This window comes from Peromyscus maniculatus, chromosome 2 (genome assembly GCF_049852395.1).
Source record: "Peromyscus maniculatus bairdii isolate BWxNUB_F1_BW_parent chromosome 2, HU_Pman_BW_mat_3.1, whole genome shotgun sequence".
Classification (NCBI taxonomy): domain Eukaryota; kingdom Metazoa; phylum Chordata; class Mammalia; order Rodentia; family Cricetidae; genus Peromyscus; species Peromyscus maniculatus.
Window position 1 is genome coordinate 70,475,877 of NC_134853.1, and position 19,502 is coordinate 70,495,378.

Sequence of the window (19,502 nt, forward strand, 5' to 3'; positions counted from 1 at the left end):
TGGAGCCCAGGGCTTCAGGCATGCTAAGCAAGTACTCTACTGACCAAGCTACACCCCAGTCCTATTTAGTCATTGTTAATATTTTTTTCAAGAAAAATGATTCCTTTTCTAAATTGTCCATATTTTTAAATAGCTCAGCTTGTTACTCATTGTACAATTATTTAACAAAGTATTTTTGTCAACCTTCCAAACTTAACATTCTAGTTTTTAAATACTTTTTATAGTGTTTTTTTGTTATGAAGCCAAATTGTTGGCAACCCTTTGACAGGAAAATGTGATTTTATTGTGATTATTGGAAGTAAAAATTAACATTTGAAGTACACATTAGTTATTTTATATCTCGGTGTGTACGTGTCTGTCTTGAAGCCAGGCAGCAAGCATATGATTACTAGATTGTTTCTGGAAAGTAGTTTAGCCAGCTCAAGTACCAGAGCTGGTGCTTGCTCCATCCTTGTTGTATGTAGCAAGCAGCTCAATCTTAACCCTCAACACAGTGGGCTTTCCAGGGTATGTGTTTGTGAACGAGCACCATCCTTGCGTTATAAGATGCTTGGCCTGGCTCTCTTCTCTGGTTGCCCATGTCAGGTAACTAGCTACGGGTACCAAATGACTTAAAGAACACATGCATTTCCTGAGTGGACCTGTAAATCTGTGTTTAGCACAAGGGAAGTATAAAGAGAATCAGCTGTCTTTGGGTGAAATGCTACACACAGGACTTTGGTTTGGTTTCAAATTTTGTTGTTGTTGTTGTTTATTGTTTAAAGAATACAAACAGAAATAAAACAGAGATTCCAAATTATGAATCTTCCAGGCAGCACATCTGCTCTTCAGTCTTGAGTTTCAACTCTTCTCCCTGGGTCAGCCCAGAGACAGAACATGACTAGACTGGTAGTGGGAAAGGCTTGATGAGGATCGGTTTAACACCTGCCTTGGTTCCCGTTTAGTAGTCCAGCCTTCTGGAAGGCTTGGTGGTGGGAGGACTTGATTTCTGCTTTGCTGTAGTAAATAATGAGAAAGCACCTTGAGTCAAAATTACATGATGACCTGTTAGGTTTACCAACTGAAAATCTATATTCATGCCACTTAGTCTCTGTGATTAGTTATAGCAAAGGAAACAAGAATTTGACCTCGGGATGTATTTCTCCTGTGCTGATTATATTTCCCTGCTGTTGCTGCACACTGCCTGCCCTTCCCCCAGCAGAGAGTATAAATGTCCCAAAATGGAAAAACTGCATTCTTCTGTATTTTGATAATGTCTTTAAAAGGTGTTTCTTAAACTTGGAAATTGGGTGATAATTCAGTGGATAAATGCACAGGCCATGAAATCTGACACCAGAGTTCCATCATAATTGGCTGACCCGCATGGTAAAAAGAGACAGCCAGAGCTGGGTGGCAGTGGCGCACGCCTTTAATCCCAGCACTCGGGAGGCAGAGGCAGGTGGATCTCTGTGAGTTCAAGGCCAGCCTGGGCTACAGAGTGAGATCCAGTAAAGGCGCAAAGCTACACAGAGAAACCCAGTTCAGAGAGACAGAGAGAGACAGAGAGAGAGACAGCCAATTCCCCACACATGACGGATGGATGGATGGATGGGTGGGTGGGTGGGTGGGTGGGTGGGTAGGTAGTGTTTTGTTTTTGTTTTTAATAAATTTGTAAAATTTATTAAATTTGGTGGGTATTTGATGTCTCAGGAGCACCATATACTCTTGATTCTTTGGTAGGTATTTAACAGTTCAGTCCTAGATGAAAGTATTTATTGAATAAATGAAAAATCTGTTTTGTGGTTCTGTGTGTGAGTACATTTGGTCTTCTTTCCAGGGTCCTGTTATGCCAGGGAGTCATTCAGTGGAGAGGTTTGTCATAGAGGAGAATCTTCACTGCATCATAAAATCCTACTGGAAGGAAAGGAAAACTTGGTGAGATTCTCTCCATGGTACTTTTAAAGGGGCTAGTAAACCATTTTGATGATATACATTTGGAAAATATACATTTGGAGTGTGTAAGGCTGGAGAGATAGCCTAAAGGCATGAGGACCAGTGTCCGGGTGCCCAGCACCCATGTAAACACAGTTGGCATTCACCTGTATCTCAGTTCTGGAGATGCTGAAACAGGAGTATCCCTAGGGATTGCTGCCCAGCCAGTTAAGCCAGTCTATGAACCTCAGGTGTTTTGTTGGTTTGAAATACTTTATGTGTATGGGTATTTTTCCTGCATGTGTATCTATATATCACTTGTGTGTCTGGTGCCCTCAAAGGCCAGAAGAAGGCTTTGAATCACATGGAAATGGGGTTCTAGATAGCTGTGAGGTGCCTTGTGGTTGCTGGGAATTGAACCTGGGTCCTCTGCAAGAGCAGCTAGTGCTCTTAGCTGTTGAGCCCTCTTTCTAGTCCCTAAATCCCAGGCTTAGTGAGAGGTCTTGTATTAGAAGTAAGATGGAGAAGCAGTTGAAGAAGACACTCAACATGACCTCTTGACCTCTGACTTCCACATACCTATTCATGCACACACAAGTACATACATTCCATATATGCTAAAATTGAATAGTAGGCTAGATTTAGTTTGGATGTATGGAAATTAAAGCTTACTAATGTGTTTTCTGTTTTTTAACATTTAGAAACCTAAGTGTTAATAAATTTTCATAGAGCTGGAAAGTTTTGGCTTCGATTTTGAGGAGAAATATTGTAGTTAGGAGTGGATTTTGAGGAGAAATATTGTAGTTAGGAGTGGACCACCTGTAAGAATGTGCTGAGTTAGTAGATCTTCAGGTGCTGGTTTTATTAGTTTCCTTTTTGTGTGTAAGACAAACAATTCATAGCATGTTAATAAATAACTGAAACTAGAACATCACAGCAAGGTTTTTGTCAGCTAAGCTCACTGCATTTGAAACTGTTGGGTTTCGTGTGTATCTTTGTCCACTTGCTAACTGAAATCCCACTTCTTACAGTGCTGCCCAGCTGGTGAGCTATCCAGGGAAGAACAAGATCCCCTTGAACTACCACATAGTTGAGGTATGCATTCCACGCGGTGCTAACTCTGGTTTCCCAGTCTGTCTGAGGACTGTACGGGTTCTCCTGGCTGTTTGTCTGTGCTGTCCTCGCTGTTACCAGGCTCTGAGGAGGAATAGAGGAGCAAGGCCATCACCAATTAGCCTCCTGGTGAAGGAAGAAAGGAGTTGAAGGCTTTACCTGTTGAGTCATCTTGCTGGCCTCAGCTGCCTCCTCCCTCCCTCCACCCTCCATCCCCCTTTTAAGTGGTGCATGTCTTTAATCCCAGCACTCAGGAGGCAGAGGCGCAGGTCTGAGTTCGAGGCCAGCCTGGTCTACAAAGAGAGTTCCAGGACAGCCAGGACTACACAGAGAAAACCTGTCTCAAAAAATGAGAGAGGAGGGAAAAAAAAGACTGGGTGTCACCATATCACCCAACCTAACCTGGGACTCATGATCCTTCTGCCTTATCCTCCTGAGTTGCTGGGACTCCAGGCATGTGCTGCCACACATGGCTCTAAGTCATATTTTTAAATCTGAAAAAAATGTGCAGAATTCCTCATGCATTAAGAGGAAAGAGTACAGACTAGGACTATAGACATTTAGCCAGGGGTAAGAAATAGCATGCCAAAAAGATGTGGGCTCTGTTGTGAGTAGCAGTGGAGAATACTCAGCTGTCTCGAACCCTGGTCCACTAAGAATTCTTTTTTTGGTTTTTCGAGACAGGGTTTCTCTACAAGTGTGTAGCTTTGCACCTTTCCTGGCTCTCGCTCTGTAGACCAGGCTGACAAAGATCTGCCTGGCTCTGCCTCCCAAGTGCTGGGATTAAAGGTGTGCACCACCACCGCCTGGCTTAAGAATTCTCAGTACCCACAGGAATGCAGCCCATGGGTTGAGCCCCTTGATACAGTGTCTCCCTCAGTCAGTCACCTTTGGGACTTCAAAGGATGGATTACTAGTGCACATTTGTCTCAGCAGTGTGTGTCACAGCAGCCTTCACCTAGTGGATGCTTGAAGTAGAAAAAGGGGGTGTTCATTGTGTTGTTCAGTTGTAGATTGGAAAGCATGCTTTTTGCGATAGAAGGTAATTCTTCCACTGTAGGTGCCGTGGAGTTTCGGGTTAGGGTGTAATGTGTGGTCTTCCTGGTGTTTTGCAGGTGATCTTTGCAGAGCTGTTTCAGCTTCCAGCGCCCCCTCACGTCGATGTAATGTACACTACACTGCTCATCGAACTGTGCAAACTTCAGCCGGGCTCTCTGCCCCAAGTTGTATCCTTTTGTGTTTTAAATGTACGGCCTGGCTGTGCAATCTTTTTAGAAGATTGCATTATGGAGCTATCTTTCCTCAGTTCACCTTTATATTCCTATGCTTTGGGTTTTAGGAGTAATGGTTTAATTGACTATGTTTTTAAGTAAGTAAGACTTGGGACAAAATGCATGCTTGTGAAGTTAACATACAGCATCCCCTGCTTAAATAGAAGGTGCTGCTATGGCTTACAAGCTCCTTGTTCTCCCAGCAGGATCCGCTCCTTTCACACCACACTAATAATGCTGGTGTTAGCATTCCCTTGCCTTTTGTTTGTTTCCTGAGATAGGGTCGTACTCTGTAGCCCAGGATGGCCTCAAACTCAGGATGATCCACCTGCCTCAGCCTCAAGTGTAGAAATTACAGGGTTGAGGCTGTGTCCAATCTATTCCTTTGCCCTTTTGTTGTTTGTTGTTTGTTTCTTTTTCTTTCTTTTTTTTTTTTTCTTTTTGGTTTTGGTCTGAGACAGGGTTTCTCTGTATAACAGCCTTAGTTGTCCTGGAACTTGATTTGTAGACCAGGCTGGCCTTGAACTCACGGAGATCCACCTGCTTCTCCCTCCCAAGTGTTGGGATTAAAGGTGTGCACACCAGTGCCCAGCTCCTTTGCACTGTTTGCAAACAATAGTTTTTTGAAGAAATCGTACATTCTGCCTTTTCAGGACTTCAGGTCTTCTATAAGCCCATTAGATAAATTCCATTGATTGTATTATTTGAATAAATAGTTCCATATCTATAACTGTGTGTGTGTGTGTGTGTGTGTGTGTGTGTGTGTGTGTGTGTGTGTGGTGCTGCTTCTGTGAGTTACTAGGAATGATATTAGTCTCCCTTTATACCCGTGGGTATGCTCATTTCTCTAGTCCATCAATTTTGCTTCGTCAATATTTGGTGCTCAACTTTGTTGTACCCTTGGTGAAGTAAGTTTTTTAACACTCTGGAGTCTGGAGTACTACTAGCTTATATGTTACATGGCTTTTATCTTAAAATGAATGCCTTGCTTTTATTTTATATATATTTTTTCCCCTTGGTTTTCGAGACAGGGCTTCTCTGTGTAACAGCTCTGGCTGGACTGGGACTTGCTCTGTAGACCAGGCTGACCTTGAACTCACAGAGATGGCCTGCCTCTGCCTCCCAAGTGCTAGCATTAAAGGCATATGCCACCGGTGCCAAGCTAGATCACTTCTTATCAAAATTTTTTCATACAATATATTTTGATTATATTCTGTCCTTTTCCCCAACTTTTCCCAAATCCTACCCACTCAATTTAATATCTCTCTTAAAACAAAAACAGAAAAAAGAAAAAAAAGAATGAAAATCCAAACAAACTTTGAGGGGAGGAGGAAGAAGAAAATATTAAGACAAAACACGCGCGCGCGCGCACACACACACACACACACACACACACACACAAACAAAAAAACAAAAAAAAAAAACCATGGAGTTTGTTTTACGTTGGCCCGCTGTTCCTGCACACAGGGCCTGCCCTGAAGTGTGGTTGACATAGTGACACTCCACTGGAGAAAACTGCTTTCCCTTCCCGCAGGTATCAATTACAAATAGTTTCTTGGTTGGGGGTCAGCTTTGCATCCCTTCCCCTAGTCAGCGCTGGGATTGTGTCTGATCTGATCCCGTGCACTCCTGTGCATGCTGTCACGGCCTCTGAGTTTGTGTGTGTCAGCCCTGGTGTCTGGAGGATGCCCTTCCCCAGTCAGTGCTGGGGTTGTGTCTGATCTGAACCCGTGCACTCCTGTGCGTGCTGTCACGGCCTCTGAGTTCGTGTGTGTCAGCCCTGGTGCCTGGAGGATGCTGCATCCTTGGAGTCACTCCCACCTCTGTCTCTCCCAGTCTCTCCACCTCCTCCTCCACATAGATCTGTGATGCTTTTTGATTCTTAATGAGTATCAGCCGCTTTCTTGTTAAGATCTTTTCCTTGTCGCCTGTTGCATCCTTGGGTTTCTAGTGTGGCTCATAACCACTGTATTTCTCTCCAGTCTGACACTGCCATTCGACTGCACCCTGTTTGTCACGCCCATTTTATTCTTCTCTCCTGTCTGTCTCTTAGATCACAAAAGAGTTTGAGTTGTTACTGCATTTTGCCCTCTGCTGGTTCACACCCTCCCCCATGTGTGTTTGTGTGCACACACATGCCACAGACGTACCTTTCTCCTACCAGTTCTGGCCTTCCTTTCAGAAAATAAAAAGATCAGAGAACACTTCAATTTCAAGTATGTTTATTTTATCTTTTTGACATTTTAAATAAAAAAATTATACATGATATCCATTAGATAAATCTGTACCTATCATTCTCTGGTGTCCATTTCTTTTGTGTGGCCTAAACTTCCATCTCCAATTATTTCATGTGGAATTTTCTTTAAAGATGGATTGTTGCTAGTGGTTGCTACAGTTTTTAGAAAAAGTTTTACTTTTGTATTTGTTTGTTTTGGGTTGGTTTTTTTGTGGTAATGATGGTTTTTGTTCTTAAAAGATGGTGTGAGGTTTTAGAGAGAACTGGGCACGATGCCTATAGATTTTATTTCTAATATTTCCAAACCAGAAACAACCTCAGTGTCCAACAACACATGAATGGATAAACAAATTTTGTTTCCTTGCCATGGTAACATTCAATTCAGCAAGAAAAAGGACTTGTTTTTAATGCAATGAACAACATGAGTTGAAAAATAATATATGCTGAAGGAAAGGTAACAGATTCACAGAACATGATGCTATTTTTGTAAAATTCTAAAAAAATTCAAAAATCCTCTAATGAAAGAAGACCAGTGGATGCTTGGGGAGAGGTCTAGAATGACTGAGGAAGGAGTGGATTACAAAGAAGCTTGGGGAAATTGTAGAGATGATGAAAATATTATCTTGACTTCACAGATGTGGATACAGTCAGATTTATTGCACATCATGGGCAGTTTAAAACTTGAAAAACAAGATCAGTTATGTGAAAGGATGAAAGACTCATAAATTCTTAGTGATAAAGACTTAGGATGATATGATCTTCTCTTCCTTTCTCCCATCACAACTCATTTGAAAGGAGAGTAGAAAGTAGTTTTCCTTATCTTCAATCCGCAGCTTGCACAGGCGACCGAGATGCTGTACATGCGTCTGGACACGATGAGTACTACATGTGTAGACAGGTACAGCCATTGGTTACTTCTATGCTAAGGGTTATGTTAGCACCTTCAAGAATTTGTCAGAAGGCTGTTTTAAGGATTTCCAGATTGTTCCCTGCTTTCCAAAACCCCTTTTTGTGATAGCTTGCTTGTTAGAACACCGTGGCTTCCAGTCCGTTTCAGTCTAGAGATGCCCACGCTTTTTGTTTTCTTTTGGGAAAGTCTGTGTGACTACTTTTACCAACATTTTTTTTTCTTCTTTCCATTTTCCAAATCAGATCGGAGGAAGAATTGAATAGTTGTCTTATTGCCCTATCTTTTACCCTAATTCTTCTGTATTAAAAATTACCAGTGGTGACTACCTCTGTTGGTGACCTTGAAAAATTCAGATGATTGAAATCAGGTTTTTGAGGGTAGTGCTTTAAGAACATGTCTTCTGGTGTCTCTGCTCTAAAAGTATTGATTCAATAAACGTCTTGAGTGCTCTTACGGCCTCACGGGACTATTTAACACTATAAGACGCCTGCTGTCTAGAGAGCTAAATGGGACTTTGTGCATACAGGCTGTCGTGAAAAGGTCGAGTGGGCCTGGAGATGGCTCTCCCAGAGGACCTGAGTTTGGTTCTCAGCACCCACCCACATCAGGCAGCTTTACAACCACCTGCAGCCCCATCTCCAGAGGATCCAACACACTTGTGGCCTCTGGTGCTGCATATACATGCACATACAACATAAACATGTAAATGAAGAAGTAAAGTTTTTGAAAAGGTCACAGTATAAGAGCTGGAGAGAAGGCTCAGTAGTTAAGAGCACTGGCTGCTCTCCCAGGAGCCCACGGTCAATTCCCAGCACCATACGACAGGCTTGCTTTGGTTCTGCCATTTGTAAATTATTTATGAATGTTTAACTAAAAATTTTTTACTGCTTCCATTTCATCAACAGTTGCAGGAGAAAAATAGTATATTCCTTCACAGCTCTGAGAATCATATATAAATATTTTCCATAAAGTATGAGCTTAAATCATGTCTGTTACCTAACAAGAATAAAAGGATGCACCATCAGGAAAACTGAGACAGCTGGGGGACTATAAGACAGCGAGTTAGAGGCTTTGCTAAGAGAACAGTCTAAGAGCTACAGGTAGCGAGTGGGTTGTGCACATAAGACAAGGTTTAGCTGTATAAAGGATTATATAAATTGCTGGTCTAAATTGCATTCTTCCTTTCTCTTCTTCCCTGCCTTATTCCCCAATTTAGGTTTATTAATTGGTTTTCTCATCATCTAAGTAACTTTCAGTTCCGTTGGAGCTGGGAAGATTGGTAAGTATAATGTTTATCCTATCTTATTCAGAAAAATTATATTGGAGACCTCCTAGTCTGTAAAGTGTTTGCAACTCAAAAAAAGACCCGAGTTTGATCACCAGAGCCCATGTTAAAGAGCCCCACCATTGAGCCCTACATAGTGGTACACTCCTTTAATCCCAGCACTCAGGAGGCAGAGGCAGATCAACCTTTGTGAGTTTGAGGCTAGCCTGGTCTACATAGTAAGTTCCAGACCAGCCAGTACTACCCAATGAGATCCTGTTTAAAAAAAAAAAAAAGAAGAAGAAGAAGCCAGTCCTGGAGGCATGGGCTTCTAACCCCATCACTGGGGACATGGAGATTAGCAGATCCCTGAAGCTCACTGGCTGGCCAGCCTAGTGAGAAACACTGACTCAAAAACCAAAGTGGGTGCACCAGGGAACAGCACCCACGGTTATCCTCTGGCCTCCATGCGTGTGCACAGCACATGAATATACACATACACAAAAGAACCTGCATATTTAAAACACACTTTAAAATAGTCTGTTGTGCTGGGCAGTGGTGGCGCACACCTTTCATCTCAGCACTTGGGAGGCAGAGGCAGGCAGATCTCTGAGTTTGAGGCCAGCTTGGTCTACAAAACTAGAGTTCCAGGACAGCCAGAGCTGTTACACAGGGAAACTGTCTTGATAAACCAAAAACAAACAAACAAGTCTGTTGTCTCCATTATTTATTTTATTGGTATTTAGTTACTATATGTGGATGAGATAATAGGTAGAAAGACCCTAGTATAAGCCAGGAAATGATGATTATATATACGATAGGTTATGTATATGAACTTAATAAAGCCACGTTTCCTCCTTAGGTCAGATTGTCTTACTCAGGATCTTGAAAGTCCCAAACCAAAGTTTGTAAGAGAAGTTCTAGAAAAATGCATGAGGTAAGCTCTTTGTACTTTCTCCTTGATGTAGGTCTCTTCGTTTCTCTTGAAGGATACTACTTGAACTGGCTATCATCTGATAGGCTTTCTCTCTCCTTGGCATGTGTGATGCAGTATTCTTTCTTAAATTCTGCTGTTCGTCCATTGTCCACCTCACATTTTAATCAGGATTGGGGCTACAATTGGAATTTATGTGAATTAGGCCAAAAAGATATCATGAGCGTTTTCTCATTTTCTAAGCTTGTATTTTTTTTCTAATTTGTGTTTTCTTAGCCCTCCCCTATAGTCATCTATTTAAAAAGCTTTAGTTTCTAAAAATAGGATATGCTTTGGGGGAACTGTGATGTGAGCTCTTAATGTGTATTTTTGAGGGATAGATGGGTTTAGGCTTTTGGAAAGACACAAATTTCATATATGTATAAATACTTTTCTCTCTGGGTGTGGTATATCCCTCTCTCACATCCAACCCAATATTGTCTCCTGCCATCCTCTATCTATAACATGATGTGTAAATACTTTGTCAGGCGGGAAGAAACTTGGCTTTTACTATCTTCCATGTATTTCTTTGGTGCATCACAGCCAGCCTCCCAGCCATGCCACCCTTACCTTCTCACCCAAGCCGCCATCACTTCCCGTCTCTCACCAGCAGACCTGTGGGCCCCCAACCCCCACTAGTCAGTACGCTTTGAAGCAGGCCTCAGTTTACCACTCTGCTAACTCATTCAGAGGCCTGAAGGACTTCGTCCCCATTTGCTTCCTGGTTGTCCACTGAGTTGGGATGTTGGATCCTGGCTTTTTGGGCAAGTTGAGTACTATCAAAGACTAAAACGTGAGACCTTTTCTGAGGCTCTTATTTGTGTTATAGGTTGTCTTACCATCAACATATATTAGATATTGTTCCTCCCACCTTCTCAGCGCTGTGTCCTGCCAACCCAACCTGCATTTACAAGTATGGAGATGAAGGTAGCAGTAAGTAATGAAACCACAAACCTCTCCTTAGAGTGCACCGTGCTCCGAAGCCAGCTAGGGATCGAGAGGAGGAGGAGGAGAAGGAGGAGGAGTTGACACTTTCTTAGAATTGTATTTCTTTGTTTGAAAAGTGGCCCATCATTAGCCACTAGATTAAGGATTTTGTTGTTATCTAATTAGTAATTATTAGCTTATAGCTTTTTTTCTGTTTATATTGTTTACAGTGTTTTGTATATGACATTTTTAATATGGTACAAAAAATAGTAAGATGAATTTATACTTGGAATGTACTGAAACTGAAGGTGCATTTGTTACAATGGAGACTTCTTGAATTAGTTATCATCTTGTCTTCGTTAGGGTTACTAAATGATGGAACACCGTGAGCAAAAGCAAGTGAAGAGGAAAGTGTTTATTTGGTTTATATTTCCATGTCACTGCTCATTGTTGAAGGAAGTCAGGGTAGGAACTCCAACAAGCCAGAAAACAATATAATGCTGCTTACTGGCTTGCTATAGATGGACCTTTTGGAAGCGTTTTCACAATTGAGATTCCCTCCTTTCAGATAACTAGCTTGTGTCAAGTTGACCTAAGACTAGCTGGCACACATCTGATGCTGGGAACACTGGGGCACACGGCAGTCTGCTTCAAAAGTAAACTTGTAAACCTGACTTTTACCATTTGGCCCCATGGGTTCTGGGATTGCACCATGAGCCAGAGCTGCTGGAATTGCTGTGGTCTTTCTCCTTTGCACAGTTGACGCTTTGTGAAGGCAGTGTGTGCGGTGGTGGCCAGAGTAGACGTCAGGTTATCCAACTGTGCTGCTGGGATTGCACTGAATGTTCTAGTTCATTCATGAGCCTCACATTTTGTGCTTCAGAGAAGTTCTCTGCATCTGAAAGCTCTGCTCTTCCTTGCTTTGTGCAGTTATATTACCTCAGTACAGAAAGCCCTTTTTATCTCTGGTTCCTGTTTCTTCCTCAGGTCTGGCCCAAGTTTGTTGTTTGTAAATAACTTTAATCTTTAGAAAACCTATTTCATAAAAATGCTTTCTGTCTACTTCTAAAGTAAATTTCTTGGTTCCCCAGCTAATGTGTAAATTCTCCGAAGACAAGGGGTTCTTATTTTCTTGTGTATGTGTGGGATTTGTTTGTTTGTTTGTTTGTTTGTTTTTCATAGCATTCCCTTCCACTTTCAGGGACAGGCTCACAGCAGGTGCTGGCTGAATGACTATCTGTGTGTGACCTGTTGTAATAGACGTCAGTCTTTACAGGTCTTAATGTTGTCTTATGAGCCTGTGTCAAGATTGCCCTTTGTATTGCCATCGTCTGCATTACATTGAAAGTCGATTTCCTGTTGCTTTGATGATGCCTTTACACAAACATGACTTCTACACCATGAGCACACCTCACAAAACCTTAACCAGTAATCGCAGAGCCTCTTATGTTGGCAGCCTTCACCTTGCTTGAGCTCGTTTGCCCCAGAAAAGGTTGTTGGCAAAAATGACCAAGAAGCTGTTGGGTTTACAAATGTCCCTGAGACCTGAGGCCTGGTGTGCTCTTGAGTATCGACATGAGAGTTCTCTTTTCATGCTGATCTCGACGGAACTGAAAGTGTTGATTGGCTTCTCATAGAGTAGACTGTCAGCCTGATCTACCTTCCCTCTGTTCTGTGTTTAGATTCTCTCCCTGGACATTCCGTGGCACTCTGTTTATCTGTTGCTTTTAAAAGTAAGGCAACTAATGATGAAATCTTCAGCATTCTGAAGGACGTACCAAATCCTAACCAGGACGATGATAGCGGTAAGAGAATTCCTTCTTTAGCTGAAGCACATAGGCCACGTTAAAGCATAAACAGAGCTCTGAGGAAACATGAGCTCCATTAAATCCTTTTGGGTGCTCATACAGCAGTCTCTCTGCTCTCCTTAGGACCTGCTTATTTCACCCCCTTACCTAGGAGGCCCTAAAATTCCTATGAAGCAGCTTATATTAAGAATAGAGGCTGAAGCCGGGCGGTGGTGGCGCACGCCTTTAATCCCAGCACTCGGGAGGCAGAGCCAGGCGGATCTCTGTGAGTTCGAGGCCAGCCTGGGCTACCAAGTGAGTCCCAGGAAAGGCGCAAAGCTACACAGAGAAACCCTGTCTCGAAAAACCAAAAAAAAAAAAAAAGAATAGAGGCTGGGCCGGGCAATCCTTGTACTTGGAAGGCAGAGACAGGCAGATCTCTTGAGTTCGAAGCCAGCCTGGTCTATAGAGCGAGATCCAGGACAGGCACCAAAACTACATGGAGAAACCCTGTCTCAAAAAAACCAAAGGAAAAAAAAAGAATAGAAACCATCCTGGGTGTGGTAGTTGTACGCCTTTTATCCTAGCACTTGGGAGGCAGAGGCAGGTGGATCTCTATGATCTCTATGAGTTAGAGGCCAGCCTAGATTACATAATGAATTTCAGGCCAGCCGGAACTGCATAATGAGGTCTTGTCTCAAAAACAAGCAGCAGGTACAAAAAGAACACAAACCATGTCCTACATACAAAGCAAATCACATATAGCTTAGTCAAGGTGTTTTTGTTTTGTTTTGTTGTTTTTTTAATATTTCTGCTTTTAGTATATAGAGGGATTCCTGATTGGGAAAACTTAGTGTGTTGGATATTTTTGATGGGATTGATGTTTTCTCTAAATTATAAGCTATTACAGTACTAATGCCTAATCTTTACTTAGTATATACCACACAGTTTCAGCCAGCATCTTAGCTTTGTTGTATTTTCCTGGTATGAATGAGGAAATGGACAGAATGACATACAAGTTTACCTGCTTTGTGACCGGATAAGGAAAGAAATACTGCAAGAGTTGCTCTAATAAGACATACTGTGAAATGTGTAATTATCTATAATAAGTAAATCAGTATGTTGCACAAAAAGTCAGATCAGTAGAGTGGATAACAAGTCTACAGAGACAACCATCTGGTGCGAGTATACCTAGGAGGTGTCAGCCAGACGTGCTAATACTAAGTTTAGACTTCGGCAGATGTCTTAAGATGGAGGTTTGTAGCTGAAGTTTTCCTGGTCCTGCCTGGCCCACGGTCAGGACAAATCTCTCCCACTCAAGTGCCCCAAGTAAACACAAAGAGACTTATATTACTTACAAACTGTATGGCCATGGCAGGCTGCTTGCCATCTGTTCTTATATCTTAAATGAACCCATTTCTATAAATCTATACCTTGCCACGTGGCTTACCATATCTTACATCATGCTTCTCCTCATGACAGCTGGCAGCATCTTCCTGCCTCAGCCTTCCACCTCCCAGCATTCTCCTCTCTCCTTGTCCCGCCTACACTATCCTTCCTGCCTGGCTGCTGGCCAATCGGCGTTTTATTTATCAATCACTCTTAGCAACATATATTCACAGCACACAGGACATCCCATAGCAGAGGTTTACAGGGTTTACTGTTTTTGCTTTTTATTAACATTTGACACTTCCTAGACAGAATATGAAGGAGGACGTATGTGCAATACTTTTTAAGGAAATGGGTCATAAGCCAGGCATGGTGGTGCAACCCTGCTAATCTGAGCAATTTGGGGTTTGGTCTGTATATCAAGGCCAGCCAGCCAGCCAGCAGTCTATAGTGAGACCCTGTCATAAATTTACAAAAAAACCTAAAACACTGAATTTTATAGAAGAACTGGGAAAATTGTTCCATAAAAGAGAGAATTAAGGGTATACTTTCTTGATGGGGTTGAGATAAGTTCTCATTATATAGCTTTGGCTGGCCCTGCTTAGTTTTATATTTTGAGAAGCCTTTGATTGTTTATTTTTACTGACAGATTATTATATAAATGTCTTAGGAGCACACTGTCTGCTTAGCGTTCCAGGGTGTGGCGCCAAGGACTTACTGTCCTTGACACTTGTTAAATCTTACTGTAAATGTTTTCAGATGAAGGTTTCAGCTTTAACCCATTGAAGATAGAGGTCTTCGTACAGACTCTGCTGCACTTGGCGGCCAAATCCTTTAGTCACTCCTTCAGTGCTCTTGCAAAGTAAGTGTGGCATTTAACACCAATGCTGTAGTAAGTTTTGCCTAAAATTGTTAAATATGAAGATCTTACTATATAATTTGATAGCATGAGATTCGGTTTGTGGTGGCCAAAATGTTTCCCATGGTTACGTGTGTGTGCAGTGTAGATGTGCATGTAGTGGGTGAGCTAGTACAAACGTAGGCCGTTGGGATGGTTGTTTACATAGGCAGAGAGGTCTGGCCTATCTAGACATCTTTCCAAAGACAGAAAGCGGAGTGAAAGCCCACCCAAAGGTTGGCTTCTAAAGAGACAGCAAATGTGGTAAGAATCCAAAATCAAAAGAGAGCTCTCGTAAGTTAGTGGCAGCTTCTCTGCAGGCCGAATTCTAATGCTTTATGTATTTAGTGATCGCTCTGGTTATCTTGCATTTGCATATTGTATTTTAAATTGAATAAGATTAAAGGGGCTTTGAAAACACTAAAATGGCTTATGTGTAATTAATTATATGTGGTATTTTTCACCTTTGTTTAAAGGTTTCATGAAGTCTTCAAAACTCTAGCAGAAAGTAATGAGGGGAAGTTACATGTGCTGAGAGTTATGTTTGAAGTTTGGAGGAATCATCCACAGGTAACAACTATTTACTTAGGCATAGTAAGATCCTGGCTGTGGGGCAATGGTGGCACACTCCTTTAATCCCAGCACTCGAGAGGCAGAGCCAGGCAGATCTCTGTGAGTTCGAGGGCAACCTAGTCTACAGAGCGAGATCTAGGATAGGCACCAAAACTATACAGAGAAACCCTGTCTCAAAAAAAAAAAAAAAAAAAAAAAAAAAAAGATCCTGGCTATGTAGATATGTAAATTAGAAATTAATTATATTTGAGCCGGTAGAATGGTTTTCAGATCTATAAACTTGTTGTTGTGGGAATAATTGATACATTCCTTTTGGTAAATTTTTAAATTACATTGATTTGTTGGCTGGGGGTGCATGGGAGAGCCACAGGGCCTGTGTGAAGTCAGATGACAAATTTCAGGTCACTTCTTTCCTTCCGCCATGTGGGTCCTGGGTTCTCAAGCTTAGCTTCAAGTGTCTTACCCCCTGAGCCATCTCACCAGCCCTTGATAACATCTACAGATAGCATTGTGGTTGGTTTATACTATTGCATTTCCACATATATTAGATGCTGAGTAATAAAATTGTTGCTAGACAACAATATTTGGTAGGAAGAAGTTATGTTTATCCATTTCTACAAACAAAATCCATAAGATGCTGTTTTTTAACTGGAAATTTCAGTTGAAATCACACACACACATTTTGTAGAGGTATTATCAACTAAATTTTCCTAAAGATTAGGTGCTACCATTCAAGAGTTTCTTTTCATGCAATCTTCATTGTTAATGTAGTATTTCTTAGGCAGAGTAAGTCTAAGACTGACTAGTTAAGTCAGGAGTGGTGGCACATATCTGTCTGTAATTGTAGCACTTGGGAGGTAATGGCAAAACAATCAGGAGTTCAAGGCCAGCCTTAGCTACATGAGACCCTATCTAGAAGAGAAAATAAAACGATGGCCTATTGCTTAAACTGGTCAGTTCCATCGCCATTGAAATCAAATCTTATAGCCCTGCTATTTTATTTTTATAGCATTATCATTATGCCTATTATCAGTCACCTGAGCCTGTCTCTGTTCTCATTGTAGATGATTGCTGTCCTGGTTGATAAGATGATTCGTACACAGATTGTTGACTGTGCAGCAGTAGCAAACTGGATCTTCTCATCGGAGCTATCTCGGGATTTCACTAGGTTTGGACCAGAATTTAGAGCACATATATGAGACTCTGTGTTTGCAGTGCTTAGAGAACATGAACTGTGTGAAATAGTTCCTATCACCTAGTAACATTTTTTATGAAGTTACACAGGTTTTAAAGATGATCAAGGACAGGACAGCTGGAGTTGACATACAGTGAAAGCAAATGAGCTCCAATTACACTCTGTAACAGTTCTTTAACTTCTCCACTCTACCTGTTACTGCCAGCACACACTGGTCTGAAATACACTGAGTCCTGAGGTGACAGATGTGATCACAAGTTTAGAAAGGCCAACAAGATTGCTCAGTGGGTTGGGGAGCTGAGTTCCCTGGGTTCGATCCTCAGAACTCACCTGAAGGAGGGAGAAACCCAACTCTGTTGGTCTTTTAGTAAGGGGTGGACAAGTCCAGGGTATGGTACGGCCTTAGCACACTTAGGGAGCCCACCTGAGTCTATGGATGGAGATAGATGCTCACATACATAACTCACAGCAGTGGTGAATTAAGTGTTGCTGGAGAAGAATGCCCAACTCTGCCCAGAGGACAGAAGGCCCTGTCAGCCCTTAGGAATGAGTGTCTGAAGAATTGTGATGTCTCCTCTGTAAGACAGCTTCACTTACGTTAACCAACAGCTGTATTATGTTAAGGTTGTTTGTTTGGGAAATTTTGCACTCGACAATTCGTAAGATGAACAAGCATGTTCTGAAGATCCAGAAGGAGCTGGAAGAAGCTAAAGAGAAACTGGCAAGGCAGCACAAGCGGGTAAGTCGTGTGCTGATCCTGAGCGGCAGAGGTTCTGACAGTCTGCAGCGGCCACAGTCCAGGGCCTTGACTGCTGCCTGCCGTGGCACTGAGGGGGACCACAAAGCGTTTCCCCCAGTTTACCACCAAGTTTGACTTCCTAGAGAAGGACATGTGCATTTCTGAGTCTGGCACAAAGAGGAAAGGAGACAGCTGTAGATGCTGTGTGGAGAAGGGGGACAAGTCAGTCTCAAGTTCCAACTTATCAGAATACTTCTCATGGTGACAAAGATTGTGTTTAGAACTGTAGTTCTCAACCTGTGGGTCACAACCCTTTTGGAGGTTGACAGTCAGATATTACAGTTCATAGCAGTAGCAACATTACAGTTATGAAGTAGCAATGAAAATAATTTTATGGTTGGAGGTTACAACATGAGGAACTGAATTAAAGGATGGCAGCATTAGGAAGGATGAGAACCACTGGTTTACAGGGAAGCAATGAGCTGGCTGGATCCTGTGACTTATAACAGTGAGTATTCTAACTGGGTAGCGGTGGCACACACCTTTAATCCCAGCACTCAGGAGACAGAGGTGGTCCAGTCTCTGAGTTCAAGGCCAGCCAGGGCTACCCAGAGAAACCCTGTCTCAGAAAAAAAGGAAGGAAGGAAGATAGATAGATCAAAGTGAGTGTTCTCCATTACAGTATTTTCTGGTGTTCAGTGTATCCGCCAGAGTAGAAGACAAGGATATTAATAAGTTTAATAACTGAGCTGGCCATAGGGGAGACACCTACCTCATAATCGTCACCCCACTGCTGCTACCAAGGCTAGTACCCCAGTGCTGTCACTACAAGATCAAGCCCTTTAGTGAAGACCCGCCCTTCCCAGGGGTAGGAGCATAGCTCCTTGACAAAAACCGCTTGCCTGGCACCGAGAGCTCTGACTTTGAGTCCTAGCCCCGCCCACTCCGCACCCCACAGAGGAGCACTGGGGAGGTGGAGGCCGAAGACCGGGCATGATTCAAGGCCAGCCCAAGCAGAGCAGAGCCTGGTGCTGTGACCATCCCCGTTCTTGAGACCGTGTACGCTCTTGAGACCTTGTACGCCGACTGTTACTTTGTTCCTGCGGCTTCTGTAGCGCAGTGACGATGACGACAGGGGCAGTGACCGGAAGGACGGGGCCCTGGAGGAGCAGATAGAAAGACTACAGGAGAAGGTGGAGTCTGCGCAGAGTGAACAGAAGAACCTTTTCCTCGTCATCTTCCAGGTAGCCAGCTCCATTCCCTTAGTGTGAAAAGTTGCCGCTTTTAATCACAAAAGTACAGAACTTTGCTCACCATTTAAATATCTGGCCAATTATTCCATATGGTTGATGATTTAGGTGATTGCTTCCTTTCCTGTGAGCATTTTTGTACATAGATTGTTATTACATGCTGTTTTCTTAGAACAGAGGCCAGGACATATTTCTAGAAGAAGCTAAAGGATTTTTATTTTTTTTAAGATTTATTATGTATACAGTGTTCTGCCTGCATGTCAGAAGAGGGCACCAGATCTCATTACAGATCCACACCATGTGGGTGCTGGGAATTGAACTCAGAACCTTTGGAAGAGCAGCCAGTGCTCTTAACCGCTGAGCCATCTCTCCAGCCTGAGGCTGAAGGCTTTAACATGAAATCTCCCCTTGCTAAGCTGGCAGTGTGGGAGTCGTGAAAGGCAGGAGTGCATAGCACAGGCTGGTGGAGCACTCAGGGTTGGGTGTGTCCGGAAGTTAGATCCTCCCTAATGCTTCCTCCACTTTCCAGCGCTTCATCATGATCTTGACTGAGCACTTGGTACGCTGTGAAACCGATGGGACCAGCATATTAACCCCGTGGTACAAGAACTGCATAGAGCGGCTGCAGCAGATCTTCCTACAGGTTTGTGTCAACACATGGTTTTCAGTCACACGGGCTTTCCAATATAAAAGCCCTCAACAAATTTCCATGCCTACCACTGTAAAAAAAAAGTCCTCAAAACTATACAGAGGTTATATAGCTAGCTCTTGTAGCCTTTTAGTTTATGTCCATTTGCTGACACTACTTTTCATCAGAATATTTAGACAAGTTTTATATCACTCAGACTCTGGGTTGCCATTTTCTGTGGTAGGGAGCCAGCATAGCTGTAATTTAAAATGGGTGTGTGGGCTGGCGGGGTGGAGAGAGAACACTAACTGTTGCTGTTGTAATTAGATTTATAAAGGTATTTTGAAATCTTAAATTCCCGTGGTAAACTATATCCACAGGAGCAAGGTAAACTCTTTGGGGTCTCTGGACACAGTACCAACACCTGCTTCCAGATAT

General features: G+C 42.5%; 1 protein-coding gene across 5 annotated transcripts in view; it reads left to right on the forward strand.

Moving 5' to 3' along the window:
- The window catches only part of Ncbp1 (nuclear cap binding protein subunit 1), a 37,599-nt gene that overhangs the window by 16,991 nt on the left and 1,106 nt on the right, over nucleotides 1–19,502 (forward strand). For 3 of the 5 annotated variants that reach the window (XM_015992533.2, XM_006973691.3, XM_076564156.1), the window contains exons 9-22: nucleotides 1,817–1,914; nucleotides 2,943–3,006; nucleotides 4,140–4,250; nucleotides 7,365–7,429; nucleotides 8,658–8,720; nucleotides 9,568–9,642; nucleotides 10,508–10,611; nucleotides 12,288–12,410; nucleotides 14,541–14,643; nucleotides 15,156–15,249; nucleotides 16,317–16,420; nucleotides 17,072–17,186; nucleotides 18,302–18,430; nucleotides 18,966–19,079. In XM_015992533.2, coding sequence (XP_015848019.1) covers nucleotides 1,817–1,914; nucleotides 2,943–3,006; nucleotides 4,140–4,250; nucleotides 7,365–7,429; nucleotides 8,658–8,720; nucleotides 9,568–9,642; nucleotides 10,508–10,611; nucleotides 12,288–12,410; nucleotides 14,541–14,643; nucleotides 15,156–15,249; nucleotides 16,317–16,420; nucleotides 17,072–17,186; nucleotides 18,302–18,430; nucleotides 18,966–19,079 — 1,362 coding nt within the window. The remainder of the gene's footprint in view (nucleotides 1–1,816; nucleotides 1,915–2,942; nucleotides 3,007–4,139; nucleotides 4,251–7,364; nucleotides 7,430–8,657; nucleotides 8,721–9,567; nucleotides 9,643–10,507; nucleotides 10,612–12,287; nucleotides 12,411–14,540; nucleotides 14,644–15,155; nucleotides 15,250–16,316; nucleotides 16,421–17,071; nucleotides 17,187–18,301; nucleotides 18,431–18,965; nucleotides 19,080–19,502) is intronic. The other 2 variants (XM_076564155.1, XM_042271110.2) reach the window with 1 other exon arrangement.